This window comes from Erythranthe guttata, chromosome 10, assembly GCF_056151865.1.
Source record: "Erythranthe guttata isolate IM_541 chromosome 10, IM_541, whole genome shotgun sequence".
In the NCBI taxonomy this organism is placed as follows: Eukaryota; Viridiplantae; Streptophyta; class Magnoliopsida; order Lamiales; family Phrymaceae; genus Erythranthe; species Erythranthe guttata.
This window is the reverse complement of record NC_142542.1, coordinates 18,773,598-18,790,452: the sequence shown is the minus strand read 5'-3', so window position 1 is coordinate 18,790,452 and position 16,855 is coordinate 18,773,598. Positions and strand designations below refer to the sequence as shown.

General features: G+C 33.4%; 3 protein-coding genes across 6 annotated transcripts in view; all 3 read left to right on the top strand.

Annotated features, from left to right (window-relative positions):
* Positions 1 to 1,663: 1,663 nt before the first annotated feature.
* Positions 1,664 to 4,240, top strand: LOC105949427 (uncharacterized). Its single transcript, XM_012972738.2, has 3 exons — positions 1,664 to 2,239; positions 2,809 to 3,038; positions 3,818 to 4,240. The coding sequence occupies exons 1-3, from the start codon at positions 1,873 to 1,875 to the stop codon at positions 4,094 to 4,096; spliced, it is 876 nt and encodes a 291-aa protein (XP_012828192.1). The 5' UTR covers positions 1,664 to 1,872; the 3' UTR covers positions 4,097 to 4,240.
* A 590-nt stretch (positions 4,241 to 4,830) lies between these two features.
* Positions 4,831 to 16,855, top strand: part of LOC105949440 (uncharacterized) — a 97,964-nt gene continuing 85,939 nt past the window's right edge. Inside the window, exons 1-10 of one of the 4 annotated variants that reach the window (XR_016033928.1) lie at positions 4,951 to 5,087; positions 5,179 to 5,335; positions 5,610 to 5,763; positions 6,013 to 6,192; positions 6,471 to 6,551; positions 6,648 to 6,811; positions 7,139 to 7,275; positions 7,348 to 7,463; positions 7,577 to 7,875; positions 8,353 to 8,686. Coding sequence is in view for 2 of the 4 variants with exons in the window: in XM_088824271.1 (XP_088680397.1) it covers positions 5,187 to 5,335; positions 5,610 to 5,763; positions 6,013 to 6,192; positions 6,471 to 6,551; positions 6,648 to 6,811; positions 7,139 to 7,275; positions 7,348 to 7,463; positions 7,577 to 7,825 (1,230 nt within the window). In the remaining 2 variants the exon portion in view is untranslated. Of the gene's footprint in view, positions 5,088 to 5,178; positions 5,336 to 5,609; positions 5,764 to 6,012; positions 6,193 to 6,470; positions 6,552 to 6,647; positions 6,812 to 7,138; positions 7,276 to 7,347; positions 7,464 to 7,576; positions 8,111 to 8,352; positions 8,687 to 16,855 lie in introns of those variants that run through there. The other 3 variants (XR_016033929.1, XM_088824271.1, XM_088824270.1) reach the window with 3 other exon arrangements.
* LOC105949367 (10 kDa chaperonin, mitochondrial) lies at positions 15,085 to 16,845 on the top strand. Its single transcript, XM_012972667.2, has 3 exons — positions 15,085 to 15,304; positions 15,865 to 16,004; positions 16,576 to 16,845. Exons 1-3 carry the CDS (start codon positions 15,200 to 15,202, stop codon positions 16,622 to 16,624), a joined length of 294 nt encoding a protein of 97 aa, XP_012828121.1. The 5' UTR covers positions 15,085 to 15,199; the 3' UTR covers positions 16,625 to 16,845.

Here is a 16,855-nt window from a genome sequence, read left to right as displayed (position 1 = left end):
AAAAACCTAATCACATAAGGGCACTTTAGTCTTATTATGACTGATTAGGGGGTCTCACTAATTAAGAATGAAACCTGGGTGTAAGCAAAAGTCTCTAAAAGTCAATTGTGTTTAGTTCAAAATATTTTCCATTTGAGGGGTATTACATATTTCCCCTTATTATATTATATATAGGCTAAATGGCATTTTGGCACCTGTATTTTACCTCATTTTCACACTGCCACCTTAACATTAAAAAATTGAACAGACACGTCCAAACTTGTTGTTTCGAGCCATTTAACCACATAAGTCTAATTTCACGCGAATATTGAAATATTCTAGCGCATGCGCGAGGCACATGGATAGGTCCATGAGTTTTTTCATCTTTTCAACTCAAAATAAGTTATATAATTAATTAAAAAATATTCATGAAAATTACCTTTGGAGAAATTTCTAGCGGCATATCCAATTTGGGAAGAAATTAATCGGATTAAAGAGTGGGCAAGAGCAGAAAAGCTTCTCCAAAGACTCAATTCTCTCCATTTCAACTATGATATTTTGAATCGGAGGAAACAACTGTCCAAATAATGAGTGCCTCGCAGGTCTGCCGAAAATTGAAATATTCATCTGAAAATTAGATAGAGGTTGATAAGTGTCTCAAATTAATAAGTTTGGGCGCGCCCGAACATTTTTTTTAGGGTAAATTCTATTTCCCCCTTGTATTTTGGCTCGATATCACTTTATCCCATTCTACTCTCAATTGCATCGATTAGCCCCTTATACTTTGGTTCGATATCACTTTATCCCCTTCTACTCTCAATTGCATCGATTTGCCCCCATGTACTTGAATTTTTTTCTCATTGTGGCCCTTGCCGTTAGTTTTCACACCTTTGACCTTTTACACCGTTTGATCTAAGTTTGAAAATTATAAAAAAGCCACCCCTCCCAATTTAAATAATTATTAAAAATAAAAAAAAATTGCGGCTGGTGTCGTGCCTATGTTTTCTCGTTGTATTGAATTTTTTATTATTTTATTTTTTGTTTTTTAATTTTTAAACTAGGAGGGGTGACCTTTTAGTAATTTTCAGACTTAGATCAAACGGTGTTAATGTCAAAGATCTGAAAACTAACGATGAGGGTCACATTGAGACAATTTTGCAAGTAAATGTGGGCAAATCGAGGCAATTGAAAGTAGAAGGGGTAAAGTGACATCGAGTCAAAGTTCAAGGGGCTAATCGATGCAATTGAGAGTAGAAGAGGGTTAAGTGACATCGACTCAAAGTACAAGGGCGAAAATCGATGCAATTGAGAGTAGAAGGGGGTAAAGTGATATCAAGCCAAAGTACAAGGGGCAAATTAATGCAATTGAGAGTAGAATGGGGTAAAGTAATATCGAACCAAATTACAAAGGGAAAAGTGGAATTTACACTTATTTATATTAAGGTGGCAATGCAATGCACAAATAGAGCAAAATACAGGTGCCAAAATGCTATTTTCCCAATTATGTATTCGAAAGCCACGAGGGAGTTTATATGCATATATAAATGTTAAAAGATTTCTTTTTCTATTTTTGAGAAGAAATATTAAATAATTCAAACTTCAAATAATCAGCCACCAATTATGTATTAGAAAGCGACAAGGATATTTATACGCATATAGAAATGTTTTAAACATTTCTTTTTCTATTTTTGCGAAGAAATATTAAATAATTCAAACTTCAAATAATCAGCCACCAATTATGTATTCGAAAGCGACGAGGCAATTTATAAATGTTTTAAACATTTCTTTCTCTATTTTTGAGAAGAAATATTAAATAATTCAAACTTCAAATAATCACCCACCTTCTATCTCTTCTCTCTCTCACACTGTCGCACACACACAACACGAACAGAGATGACGGAGAGTAGAAATCACGTGTCCAGCAGCTTGGAGCCGTGGCTTGAGCTGAGAAACAAAGTCGTGATGGTGACCGGCGCGTCATCCGGACTGGGCCGCGACTTCTGCTTGGACTTAGCCAAAGCCGGCTGCAGGATCATAGCCGCCGCTCGGCGAATCGACCGCTTGCAATCACTCTGCGACGAGATTAACAACGGCGCCGCAGGCTCAACGAGGTCCAACGAGCCGAGCCGAGTTCAACCCAGAGCAGTGGCTGTTGAGCTTGACGTCAGCGCCGGTGGAGCCACAATTGAGGCTTCTGTGCAGAAAGCTTGGGACGCCTTTGGAAGAATCGATGCTTTGATCAACAATGCTGGCGTCAGAGGTAAACCCTAATTATTATATTTCAGTTTAATTTATGTGTACGAGCAGTTTTTAGATGATAATTACTTAGTTAGATAAACCCTAATTGATATTCAGATATAGTGAATTCTGCTGCCAATTTGTTTGGGGGTTTATCATTGTTAATACAATTATAATTATTTGGAACCCTAGCTTATTCCAACATCATCCAATTTGGTTGTCATTAATCCTGGTGAAAATTGGATTGATCCACTAATATAATCCCTGAGATTAACTGATTAGAGTTAACATGTTCACTTTTTTCGGATAATTACATTCAATTATCAAGTTGTTGTTGGTTTGTAGTTTCTAAGTTAGTAGTGCTCGAATGTCTTTGGTAAGATCTTCCGTTATGTTTTACGTTCGTGCAACCTTTTCTCGAAATGATATTTTGCTCGTTTTCCAATGATTTGGTTTTGAATATAGATCCGTAATTTCTCGGGACTTTTCTTTTTTTTTCTGGCTTTTATTGGTAATGTCTAATGAAAACGGGCTTGTAGTTAGAGGCGTTTGCTTTGTATGTATCCTGATTTTTTGAAGAGTTTCTTACAGGCAGTGTGCATACACCGTTGAATTTGAGGGAAGATGAGTGGAACGAGATTGTTAGGACAAACCAGACTGGCGCCTGGTTGGTCTCGAAATACGTCTGCAGTCATATGCGTGATGCGAAGCAAGGTGGCTCTGTCGTAAATATATCCTCGATTGCAGGTCTTAATCGTGGGCAACTACCTGGAAGTCTCGCTTATGCTGCTTCAAAGACTGCCGTTAATACCATGACAAAGGTAATTCCGATGACACACTCTTAATATGTGCCCTGTTTGAACCATTGATTAATTTTTTGATTTTAAATATTTCTGCATGATTAAGTCGTAAGAGCACTTCCCATATTACTACTTCCACTAAAAATCGGATGTTCAACTCAGAAGTTAATGACTTACTATGGATCTTCCGAATGAAATATTATCTTGATGTACGATCAAATTGCGAAAAACCCTCTCTTGTTTGAATAATTACATCTACCCTTCAACTATGAATTTTCTTACACCTCCAGCCTTATGGTGTCAAATTCAACATAATCATTTAGATTCCGCGAAATGTTCTGTAGTTTGTACTCGTTCACAATCTGATATATACAAGCCAAAAAACACATCTTATGATCATTTTGCTTCAAAATGTGGAGTTCAAATGGGATAGAATGGGTACAAAATTGAGAATATTCCATATAATCTAGAAGATTCCTCTAAATTTGGAACCGCAAGGGTGGACGTGTAAGAAGATTTATAATTGATGGGTGGTTGTAATTATCCAAACAAGAGGGTTTTTTTTTTTTTTTTTTTTTTTTTTTGTAATTTGACCATACCTCAGGGGGTGGTTGTAATATACCCTTAATTTATTCTAAGAAAATCCAAAGAAACTCGAATCATGCCAGTGTTCTTGCATTAGAGTTTGGATATCTAATTTTGTTGTCACTATTTACTGTTTTGCCATCAAGATCTTTACTGAAATCTGTCACATATATCAAACTTCTACTCCATCTCTTGACAAACTACATTACATACAGATGATGGCGATCGAATTAGGGGTGTACGGAATAAGAGTGAACTCTATATCCCCGGGGCTTTTTAAATCGGAGATAACAGAGAATCTCATGGAAAAAGATTGGCTCAAAAATGTTGCCACGAAGACAGTCCCTTTAAGAACGTACGGTGAATCAGATCCAGCATTGACATCACTTGTGCGTTATTTGATCCATGAATCTTCCGAATATGTGTCTGGAAATGTTTATGTTGTCGAAGCTGGAGCTACTTTACCTGGTGTTCCGATTTTCTCCTCTCTTTAGATACCGTATTTTTGAGATATATACTCTGTTCTTGAATTGTTGTTGTGTGTGTTAGTAAATGGTAAAAGATATATTAAGTACAACACTATAGTGTAATAATTTGTTTCAGAATTTACATCTTCCTGTAAAATCTATTCATGTAAATCGGAGTTGTATAAGTAGTCTTGGCTTATTAGAGCCAAGATTATGAATTTCTAATCCCACCCCAACCTTCCATTTGAAATATATTATCTGAATTTTTAAATAAAAAAATTCTGCAAATGTAAAAATAAATTGCAAGTCTATACAATAACAAATGAGTCTATGAATTTTTTTATGGAAACCAAAAAATAGTTTCTTATATTATATGTTAAAAATTGCATTTTGAAGTATGTGCAGTTTGGCCTCATGGTCGATTAAGAGATATATTCTTAATATATTTATATACAACTTGATGTGGTCAACAATAAATTACTTGAATCACATCGATATATTTTCGAACCTCTAATGAATACTCGAGAACCAAAATAATCATTCGACAATCTTCTTCAATTTGGAGAAATGAGGCGTTTCTACGTAAAAAATACACTTTAGAGGATAACCTAGTAATTGGAGCAAGTGAAAATATGTCAATTGTCACATGTTCGAATCCCGTTCGATTTCCTTTACCAGTGTCAATTGACACAGGTTCGAATCCCGTTTCGATTCCTTTAACAACGATCGTTAGGTGATTCTTTTCAACAAGATTAGTCTAGTATAATTTATATATGTTTACAACTTATAAAGTCTAGATAATAATCTCAAATAGTATGATGACTCAGCATTAGTCATTAATAAATCAAATTTTGTTCTTCTCCCCCTTTCCATCTACTCATTTTACATAAACGCCCTCCAGATTTCTCCAATTTCTCGAAATACCCTTGGCCTCCCTCCACGTGTCTCGTCGTCTTCCTTTGGTCGCACAGTCGCCTCCCCTCTTTCGATTTCCTCAATAATTTCTTCCCCAATGTATGTATGTATATATATCTAATGGTTTGAAGTAAATTTGATACCGTTGTTCATCTTCTACTTTTTTTCCTTACGGATTTTTTTCTCCTCTGCAGCTAATTCGATGTTATTACCAGAGTTTGTAAACAAGTTGTCGAAATTGAGGTCCGTCGGCACCAGAAAATACTTTTCTTCGTTTCCGATTGCGAATGAAATGGAGCGTACAATTACGATCAACGGAGGAGACGATCGGAGTTTCCCCAAACATTTAAAGTAACTCGAATTTAATCGGCCTGCGTTTAATTTTATTTCATTCTACTTTGAAGAATTCGATTTACCCGATTATTTATCCGTTTAGCAAATATATGTTTAATACTTAATTATGCAAAAATTATGGAGAAAGGTTATGTTGAACGTATGATTGGATCTGTTGTGATTTTGTTGATGATCTTATCTTGCTCAAGTGGAATTAAATTACTTATTGCAATTATGTTTAAATGTTGTTCTAATGAAATGATTAGAATGTTTACTGTTGTGGCAAGGGTAGTGGAAAAGAAGCATCTCTATTAAACAAAGAATCAAAGACGACGCCTTACGGTTATTTATTCAATCGAGAGCCTCGATTAGTTGGATTCGGTGTTGCTCGAATGCTAAACCGCCATTACAGCTCCCAGCATCATACAAAAAATGCAGAACATAAGGTAATCTTGCTGTTTACGACCGCTTCCGGAAACGTAAGAAACAAAATTTTACGAGAAAAAGTTTCATGCGTTCTTGTTTCTATAAAATTTACATACTTGCCTTCAATTTACCCCTGGATTATTTGTTTAACCAAAAAGCGAATTGCAAAGGAATCCCACCGTTTGAATTAATCAATTGTGCATAGTTTTGGTATTCTGTTTCTTAATGAGATAATGTAGTTGTGATTGATTTTTGTTTTGATCATGTAGTTGTTGGGTTCTATTCCTAACTATGTGAAGATAGTGGAAGTTGGTCCGAGAGATGGACTGCAAAACGAGAAGGAGATTGTGCCGACAGCTGTGAAGGTGGAGTTAATAAAGATGCTTGCTTCTTCTGGTTTGCCTGTTGTTGAAGCTACTAGTTTCGTCTCACCAAAATGGGTGCCCCAGGTAAAAATGATCTTTCATCAGTCCGATATGAAATTAGCAATTTTCCGACACCGTTTATTTTCTTCTCATTTTAAGATGCCTCTATTTATTTTGTTTTACCACATGTCCTCGTTTTTTTCGTTTGGTCTTCTTGGATTTTGCATGTGCCTTTTTTCTTTTCGTCTTTCTCTCAGTTTTGTGGCTTTGTAACTCCACGAAAGTCATCACAGTTGCTAGTTACCCTCTGGTCTATCGGAGTATTATATTCAGTTTATTGATTATATTAAATACAACTGCAGTTAGCTGATGCGAAAGACGTAATGTCAGCCATTCAGGGCATTGGGCATTCAAGATTCCCAGTTTTGACTCCAAATCTCAAAGTAAGATACCGTTTTCGACATCGACATTACCATTCAACACCCATCGTAAGAATTTTGTTAGGGATATTTTTGTAATCCTTTATGGTTTTGTTCCAGGGTTTTGAGGCAGCTGTTGAAGCTGGAGCAAAAGAAGTGGCTGTTTTTGCTGCTGCTTCAGAGTCCTTTTCTCGATCAAATTTAAATTGCAGCATCGAAGATAGTCTTGCTCGATACCGTGATGTTGCCCTTGCTGCCAAAGACCATGCAATTCCAGTTCGCGGGTATGCCGTAATATGCCTTCTTTGAATTTCTCACACGCTTTACTTTTGATTATAATAAGATTTTATATGCTTACAGTCGAAGACTTTTCAAGTTCCATATTATGCCCTTGCTTGAATTTACCTAGCTTTCCAGCCGATTTGTGCAACACCCGTAATTGAAATGAGAACCAAAGGCCACTTCGCTTTTTCCCTATGAAAGATCCAAGGAATACATGGTCAAAAATAGAATTTACATATCTTAATTCGATTAATAGTTGATCTTTAAATTCTTGGAACAAGTCGAATTATTTTTCATGTTTTAAAAAAGGTGGTGCTCAATTTTGTCAGATATATATCATGCGTTGTGGGTTGTCCGGTCGAAGGAGCAGTGCCTCCATCCAAAGTAGCATATGTTGCCGAAGAGCTCTTTAATATGGGATGCGCCGAGATTTCGCTCGGTGACACAATAGGTGTCGGCACTCCCGGTAATTTCCAAATCTTGACTTATCGATCTTTATCTGCATATCTTGACTTATCCGCTTTGACTATTATTTCAGGTACTGTAATTCCAATGCTCGAAGCCGTTCTTGATGTTGTTCCCGTAGAAAAGCTTGCAGTACATTTTCACGACACTTACGGGCAAGCCCTTTCGAACATTCTCTTATCACTCCAAGTGAGCTGTCGTTGTTCCTAAGAACTAATTTTATTTATTATTTTTATGTATATTTATGCTGTCTTATGAAAAGTTATATTAATTAAGGTTAACAAGTCGGGTTTTTCTTACAGATGGGTATAAGCGTAGTGGACTCTTCTATATCCGGCCTTGGCGGTTGCCCGTATGCCAAAGGTGCTTCCGGAAACGTTGCTACCGAGGATGTTGTCTATATGCTTAATGGTCTGGGCGTTAAGACAAATGTCGATCTTATGAAACTCGTTTTGGCGGGAGATTATATTTGTCAACATTTGGGCCGGTCTTCTGGTTCTAAAGCTGCCATTGCCTTGAGTCGGAGATTGGCTAATGCTTCTAAGCTTTAAGGTTTTCCTGGTTCGCGGAGACTAATTACGTTAATCCTCTCGTCAAGAAGGTAACTGATATCATCTCTCTCTCTCTCTCTCTCTAGTGGAAAACTGACTTGAAATGAAAGCATTTTTACTGCATTTTGATCCATATTTACTGCATTCTTGTTTAAACTAAGACATGTTCTTGTAAAGTCACTGACTAACATTGTCTGGTGCTGATTCATAGTCAGTTTCTGTCTGAAAAAAAATGATTTAATTGAGCTATCAAAATCTCTTATTTAATGATCTGTTTGGATTTCATTTACTGAGTTTTTTTTTTTTGTATGCACTGGGGCCCTCTTTTGTTCAGGAGTCTTTTAACTTGTTTGTAGAGTCAATTCAATCACAGTGAGTTCTTGTTATTTATATATATATATATATATATATATATATATATATATATATATATATATATATATATATATATATATATATATATATATATAGCATACATCACAGTTGACAATTTTCATTTAGCTGCAATTTTTTTCTGAATTTTCCAGTCATATGTGGCGAAATATTAAATTAGCGAATTAACAATTTAGCATGTTGTTACTTAATCGGGGTCGGAAAATATTATTATTTAAGTAGGTTATTAATTTATCGATGTTGTACGGGATTCTTTACATTATTGTGAATCAATGCCGTGCGAATTGGGGAAGTTTGAAAAATGGCAAGGAGAAATAAACAAAGTGAGTGATGATTAGGTCTATTTAATAAAAATCCTTCTGGAAAAGGACTTTTCTATAAATATTTTAAAAAGGGCACCATTGGAAAAACTGGGCATCTATGTCAATTTTAGTACATTTTATAATGCAATATTTTTCAAACTAATAAGTCTCAAAATTAATACAGCCGATAGTGGTAAAATTCTATTAATTTATGTGTGAAATTAAATTATCGAAATAACGATTTAATATGTTTTTACCGAGTTGGGATCGGAAAATTCATCGAGATTCTACTGTATCATGAAAGTAATGGCAATAAAATGATGGCAGCATGACCTACACAATACGTCATTAATTTACAGTCGATGAAATCTTATTCTTTTACCAACAAAATTTTACTTGATAACAACAATTATTAAACCACGAAATTAAAAGTAAAAAGATAGATTTTATTATTTAAAATGAAGTGGTGGGTCTAAATATTTGAAAACAAGACACTGAAATTTCTTACAATGTGTAAACATTAGGGGGAAACATGAACACTGACTCAGATACTCAAGTTTCATTTTCATCTATACTTTATTTACATATACATATACAGAAACGTGTCATGTATAATATTGCATTAGAATAGAAAATTCAAAAATTAATACACTGAGGTATAGAAATGAAATTTCGATTTTCGATCTGATTTTAATTTCATAACATAACTAAAAAACTTCCGATTATTTTCCCCGAAGATTATATGTATAATAAAAATTATTATATTTTTCAATAACATAGCTGAATAAAAATAGATTTTTTGAATTCCGCCGATTTCGAATCGAAAATTTCTAATTTTGGAAATAGTTTTTTTTTTTCAAAATTCCATTTCATTTTCATAATTATTTGGAAGGAATTTAAATTACTTTATTATCACTTGATTTGGAAACTAAATAGAGTGAATGAAAGAAAGAGTAGAGAAGCCTTTCCCAAGTGAAATCCCATCTCTGAGAGGAAACTGCTATACATACATACATTACATACACACATATGTATAATATATATGTATGTATCTATTTACATATATTACCAACAAACCACTGTAATAGGCATTGATTATTGCAAATTATTGCACTGTACATCACTACACATGTGAAGAAAAAGACAACAAATATATATATAATTATGCCTTCTTATTTATGTTTCTGTTTTTTTTTTTCAACCAAACAAAAAATAAAATAAAAAAATAAAAAACATTATCTGCTGAACAAAAATCTCACAACATATACAAAATTAGCTGCATCAAAATCTAAAAAATAATTATTAAAAATAAAAATTATATAGGACATTCTTGAATGAGAAAATCAAGAATAATTATTATTATTTTCTTTTTTCTGCTACAACTACTAAATAATATATATAGATATAGATATAGATATATAAAGCTACTTATCTGTTGTGTAGAGGGTTTGGACCAGTGTATACTCTTCTCTTCTCAGCAACAAAAACATCATCTTCTGGTAGAATACCTTTGTATACATTTCTATGGATTAGTTTGACACGTGTGCTGAATCTTTCATCTGCTGCAATTAAACATGGATTCTCTGACAGTAAAATCATTACCAGAAGAAGAAGAAGAAGATGAAAAGATTCTCTCTTGTAATGAAAAGCAGCCCAACAATTCATGGCATGGAATTTGTAATCTCTGTAGCTAATAGTAGAAACGTCTAGAGAGAGAAAACACCTCCTCTTTCTCTCTCTCTTTCTCTCTCTCTCTCTCTCTCTCTCTCTCTCTCTCTCTCTCTCTCTCTCTCTCTCTCTCTCTCTCTCTCTTACTAAAACAAAGACCGGTTTTAATTAGGTTTGGATTGATGTATATGTGTGTCTTTGTTGATGTTTGAAGAATCAGCCAAGTCAAAATGAAATATATATTATATATATATGAGAGAGAGAGAGAGAGAGAGAGAGAATTTGCATGGAATTTGGTGCTTTCAGAGCTGCACAAATTCACATACAAATAGAGAGAGAAAGGGAAGTGAAGGGGCTATATGGTGAGTGCTGACTTAATTAATTACATGAAAATCTCTCATTTATTTATTTATTTATTTATTATTTTTTTAATATTAATTGACAATCTTTTGGAAAATTGGATCATGTGAGATCCATCATTTTCTTGGCTTTCTTTACTTTATTTGTTGGAGAGTGACTTATTGTTTTGTTCATATGAAACTTTTCTTGGCCGGTGAAAATGTATTATGTCTTTGTGCAAAGTTAGGAGCTATAGTGACCGTTGGTATTGAGATTCGAACTTTGGTCAATTGACACATATTCGATTGTTTCAACCGATAGGCCATCCCTTGCTGGACTAATTTTAACATTAATTTATCACAATTTATTAGAATTAGTGAATAATTAGTTTTGGATTGGAGTATATATTTTTTAAAGACAAATAAAATGGCAAAGCCGGAAATTTTGTCATCCATATATTTCAGATCCCCAAAAAGTTGTTTCCCTTTTCTTTTTTTTTTTTTTTTGGTAATGCAGGAACCCGCAGCCAACCATATAGGTGCACTGGGTAAACCTACACTCTCGTATAATAGCTTGCAAACCATACGAGAGATGTAAACCACACTAGGCTAACCATGTGTGACAAGCTCGACCTAGCGACCGTTGACAAGGGGATTCGAACTTGGGTCAATTGACCCAAGCTCACTTGCTCCAACCGCTAGGCCACCCTTGCGGGTAAAAGTTGTTTCCCTTTTCGTTTGGACATTTGGCCAATATAGTTATAAAATATCAACTGTTGGAGATCTTTTTCGAGGTATTAATAAATGGCATACTAATTAAAGAAATGTTGGCAAACCTACCCACAATTATGACCGCCAATTGAGTCCGGTCTAATCGAAGCCCGATTGCTGGATCCCATTATGTTTGAGTTGAGTCTAACTTTTAGGGAGATGGATCGAGTTTAAGCCATTTAGTTAAAATCGATCCATTTATGAACCGAAGTTGAGGCCACTATGACTCAAACCAAATAAGGTCCTGCTGATTAAGATAATAATTAAACATAAAATATATTTATTATATTAATGATATGAGTCAATATACAAGTTGCAACTAGATTATTTTATTTTGAAAAAAAAAATCAAAAGAAAAGAAATTAAGTGAACTTTGATGCATTTTTTGGTTATAGAATTACTTAAGGGTTTTATCTTATTTATTTTGCTTTTGAGAATACTCTAGATTTTGCTTTTCGGGCTTTCTTTTTTAATACATTTGACTGCAGAATGTGTATTTATATATTGTTCGAAGGTTCGATATAAACCTGAAATTCGAGAAGATACATGACCCGAGCTTAAGTCTTGAGCCACTCCAAAATCGACTCACATGGCTCAATTGCCAACCCTACCCACACTAGCCATAAGGTATGATATGAATATGATAGCAATAATTTTTTTCTTCAAATTACATGTTCATAATTTTTTTGGAGTAATTGTTTTAGAACTTTTTAATACCTAAAAACTTAATAAATATTTTTTTTATATAATAATAAGATATTCTAACTTTATCTAACTAAATTTTTGGAAGCAATGTGTGACAATTATATGTTTGAAGTTTCAATCGTTGTCCAAATTTTGTCCACATGATATCGGCGCTTCTGACACGTCATCAAATGGATTTTGAGATTGTTGCATATGGTATTAGACCAAAGTGTACAATCTATGTAGTACGGAAACTTCAACTAACGTTTTCACGTTTCGGACACATTTTATATCAGTCAATTGAGTACACTGTCGAACGCTTTTATGGGTTATTTTGCAATCTCTAAAAAAATACAAACATGTTTGAGTGACAAATTTTCAAATATTTTGTTGCTTCGCTAATTTTTTTTTAAATTATGAATAATATTATATAAATAAATGAAATATTGATGAATAGTTCATGTAATTTATGAAAATAAATTACAGTTGGCTGGCGTGCACAATCTTGTGCTTTATGCCAATGGAACCCCAACTTTCTGCATTTGGAAAGCAAGCTGTTCCACTGCATTTTGTGAGTACCTATATATATATATATATATATATATATATATATATATATATATATATATATATATATATATATATATGGAGCGAACTGCAATCAATTAGTCAAAAGAGGATGAATAGAATTGTGCTAAACATTAATGGTAGCAATAATTAAATCAAATTTCCCTCATGAAAATTTTGTCATTCAATTGACCATAAAGTTTTAAATTTTGAATGCCAAAATTAGGTTCTCAATTAATTGGGAAAAATAATAGCAAATAAGAAATAAAAGGGGAGCAATAAGATATATAATGATCTTATACATACTACATTCGATAAAATACACACAATCAATCAGTCAATCACGTACAAATTGTCCCGACCTAGCGGTTGGAACAAGTGAGCATACGTTAATTAACTTAGGTTTGAATCGTTTTGCTAACGGTCGATAGGTCGAGTTTGTCGCACATGAGTTAGCCTAGTGTGATCTACGTCTCTCGTATGGTCTACAATCTATTATACGAGGGTGTGTAGGTTCCGATGAAAGTAATTAGATGTAATATCAAATAGATCAAAGATAATTAAGTATATATGGACATATAATCATTTGATAAAAGACTAAGACAATTAGGTTTTTTCAAATGAGGGCCCACAAAGATGGGATAGGCATATAATAAAAATTTGTATAAATGGTGATTCACTTTCTTGATAAAAATCATGTTGTCTCTATACTTCCTTTCTCATGCTTATAAGTAATAGTGCATCAAGGTTCCACCTTCACTTTTTCAAACCTAAAAGTTGTACCTAACTCTCTCTATATATACATACCTCAATAAGTTTATATGAATTAAAATTAATCCCAATTTAAACAATTGGGGTCAAATGTGTAAATATCCTATAAATTTGGGGTTAAAGAGTAATTTTCTCATGACAAGGATGTGCCCATATAATTTTTCTCGAACATTCACGTGAGCTGCACATGTTTTTTTTTCTTTCTATTTACATAATTTACAGTAATAGAAGAGCTAAAAATGGCAACCAAAACAAATTTGTAGTACTAAATTGGTTACTTTATTATGAATTATCGAGTAAAGAGTATAAAATGATAAATTAATAATTATTCCACCTTGAAACTTTAATTAGACATTTTTTAGGATATAATAATTAAAGTTAAGCTCAAGCTGGTGACAACTTTTTCTAGACCTAAATATATTATTGATTTTTATTCTCACTAATACATACTAAAACCTCAACCACCAATTCTTTGTTAATTATGTTGTTTCAATGACTCAAATTACATAATAATGACGTCAATATTATTTCTTAAGGTAATTTCAAGTAATTACTCTAATATTATAAAACCATGTCCACGTCACTTAATTATCTCCCACCATGCACCTACTACTACGTACTCTAGATGGTATATCTTTTTATTAATCTTTGTAAATAATTAAGAGGCAGCCACAATACACACACACACACACACACTCAATTGCAATAATATACATTTGAGACCAATCATACTATAATTTGTATTATAAATGTACACACACAACATATTGCATGTGAGTGAGTATGCAACAATCATTAATATTGTACTACATTTATTTAAATAAATTTGCATTTTGGATATTAATATTAAGTGATACATTTCATTAATAACTTAAATTTTTGGTTGAGGTGGTCATTTAATATGATATCAGAGCGAAATAAAAGATTCTGAATTTGGATCTCACAACAACCATTTCAAATATTTCGAGTGTAAATATAATACTAGATAATACATTTCACTAATAGCTTTTGAGCCACGATGTTTCGAGACCGATAAAATGTACTTATTGAGGTGAAAACAACCAAATAGCAATAAACCTAAAGCTATTTATTTGAATGGGGAAACAAAATCATGAAAGCAAAGGAAATCTATATTGCTCTGCAAGCAACTATAAGGTTTCTCTTTTCTTTGCAATTTGGTCAAAGTCATGGTACTAACATCATTTGAACATCAACTATTACTACATGAAAATTCACATTGTATTTTCTTCAACTCTTGAGTGGCCACCCTTATAATTATTACAATTTTCGCTTACTTTAGCAAATTACGGTCACCACCCCTTTGAGGTAAAGTCAACTTACGAAAAAACTCATAATATTTGGGAAATTATAGTCACTCCTCAACTATGTATTGTTTCACGAGAAAAAAAAAAACCTCTCATTCAATAAGTAAATTTGATACTGTAACAACTAACGTGTAAAACAATACATAGTTGAGAAGGTGATTGTAATTATCGAAATGTGAAGAATTTTTTAATTCGACATTACCTCTGGGGGTTGACCGTAATTTTCCCTCGTTACTCTTGTTAAACTTAGTATAGAGCTAGCTAGCAAGTAAAAAAATTTACTCATACTTTTTCTCATGGGCTTTTCCTACATTATTCAATGGGCCTTGCCTCTCAAAATTTAAGCCACTAAAGAAAACATATGTAAATGTCATTTATGCCCATCTAAATCAGCAAAAAGAATATGCCCAACACGAGGGTCAATTTAGTCATTTCACAAACCTGAAATTTGGAAAAAATGCTTCGCCACTTCTTAAACCCCTTTCCTAATCCCCCAAAACCCTAGAGACTCTACTTCCGCTTCAATTTATTTTCTCTTTCTTCCAGCAAACAAAAATGGCTAAGCGTTTGATCCCTCTTCTCAACCGCGTTTTGGTTCAGAAAATCACTCCGCCGTCTAAAACCACCGCCGGAATCCTCCTCCCTGAAAAAACCAACAAGGTAAATTTAGAATTTTTTTTTTTATAAATTATTTCCGACTGAATCGAATTGATCCCGGTTATGGATTTGGTTTGAAATTTGAGTGATACAAATGAAATGTTAATCTAATCGATAGAGCTAAAAGATCTAGAATTTGCATTTTGTTTTGTTTCTGAATTTGCAGCCTAATGAAATTGTCTTTGTTGAATTCTTCTGGCTGTTTTATTTCTTAGTTCTACTGATTATTCTAATGAGAAAAAAATCAGCGGATCTCGCAGAACTGTTGTTTGTCTTTTAATAGATTTACAGGTTGTCTGCGACTTTGGTGTAAAAAGTGAAATTAGATGAAATATAATGAAAATAGATGAATTATAATGAAATTAGATGAAATAAAACCTTCATTTTCATGAAATTGGGGGTTTTAGTTCTTTGGATATCGAACTTTGAGTCGGAATTTTCTTCGTAGAGCTTAGAATTTATTTTTCTTTTTCTTGATTTGCTCGGTTCTTTAGTTTGATTTGTCGATTTTTTTTTTTTTTTTTTTTCTGGAGCTGAATTTGATTGGTGAACAATGATTTCAGCTGAACTCGGGAAAGGTTGTTGCGGTGGGTCCCGGATCCCATGATCGAGAAGGCAAGCTCGTTCCGGTGAGTGTTAAGGAAGGAGATACCGTTTTGCTGCCTGAATACGGAGGAACTGAAGTGAAGCTCGGTGAAAAAGAGTACGTCTTGTTTCTTAGTTTTGCTCTCTTATTTTTTTATTTTTTTATTTTGTTGTGTATTTTTAATTCTTGAAATAACCTGTTTAGCATTGTTAACTGTCTTATCTGTGCCTAAAATGCCACCCTCATGCTCTACCTAATTTAGTATATGAAAAAAATATTAGGCTCTGTTTGGTTCATGTATTTTGAAATTAAGGAAAATCTAAAATCCAAAAGCAAATGAAAACAAATAATTTGAAATCCTCTAGAATGCTTGTTTCGTTCATAAGGAAAAAATAGTGATGAAATTGATCCAAACAGAGCCTTATACTCTTACTGGTTACCATAATTATCTTCAATTTCGATATACATGAACATAACTATCTTTAATTTGATCATTTCTATGTCTAGCGAAATAATAAAATGGTCATTTTTGCCTTTCAAATATCATTCTCAATGAAGAATGGCAAGGCCTTTCAAATAAAAATGTAAATGCTACCGTTATTTTAAGTTCTATTTTGAATTAACTATGTTTGTTTTACGACACCTTTTTGATGCTAATATGAAAATGCTTTCGTTATTTGATTTTCAGGTACCATCTTTACCGGGATGAGGACATTCTTGGAACGTTGCACGAGTAACTTAGTCTTATTATTCCATGCAAAAAAAAAGATGAAGACATTGTCGAGAATCTTGACCGTTAATGTTTATCAATTAAACGTTTCGACTATGCTTTAGCCTGTCATTTCGAGATTCGAACTCGTTTGCTAGAATCGTATTCAGAAGTATGATTGTTCTTCTCAAATATTTTGTCCATGCCTTTTTCTATCTAATCGTCTGAAATTGTTATTGGGTTGATTAATCTTTATTAA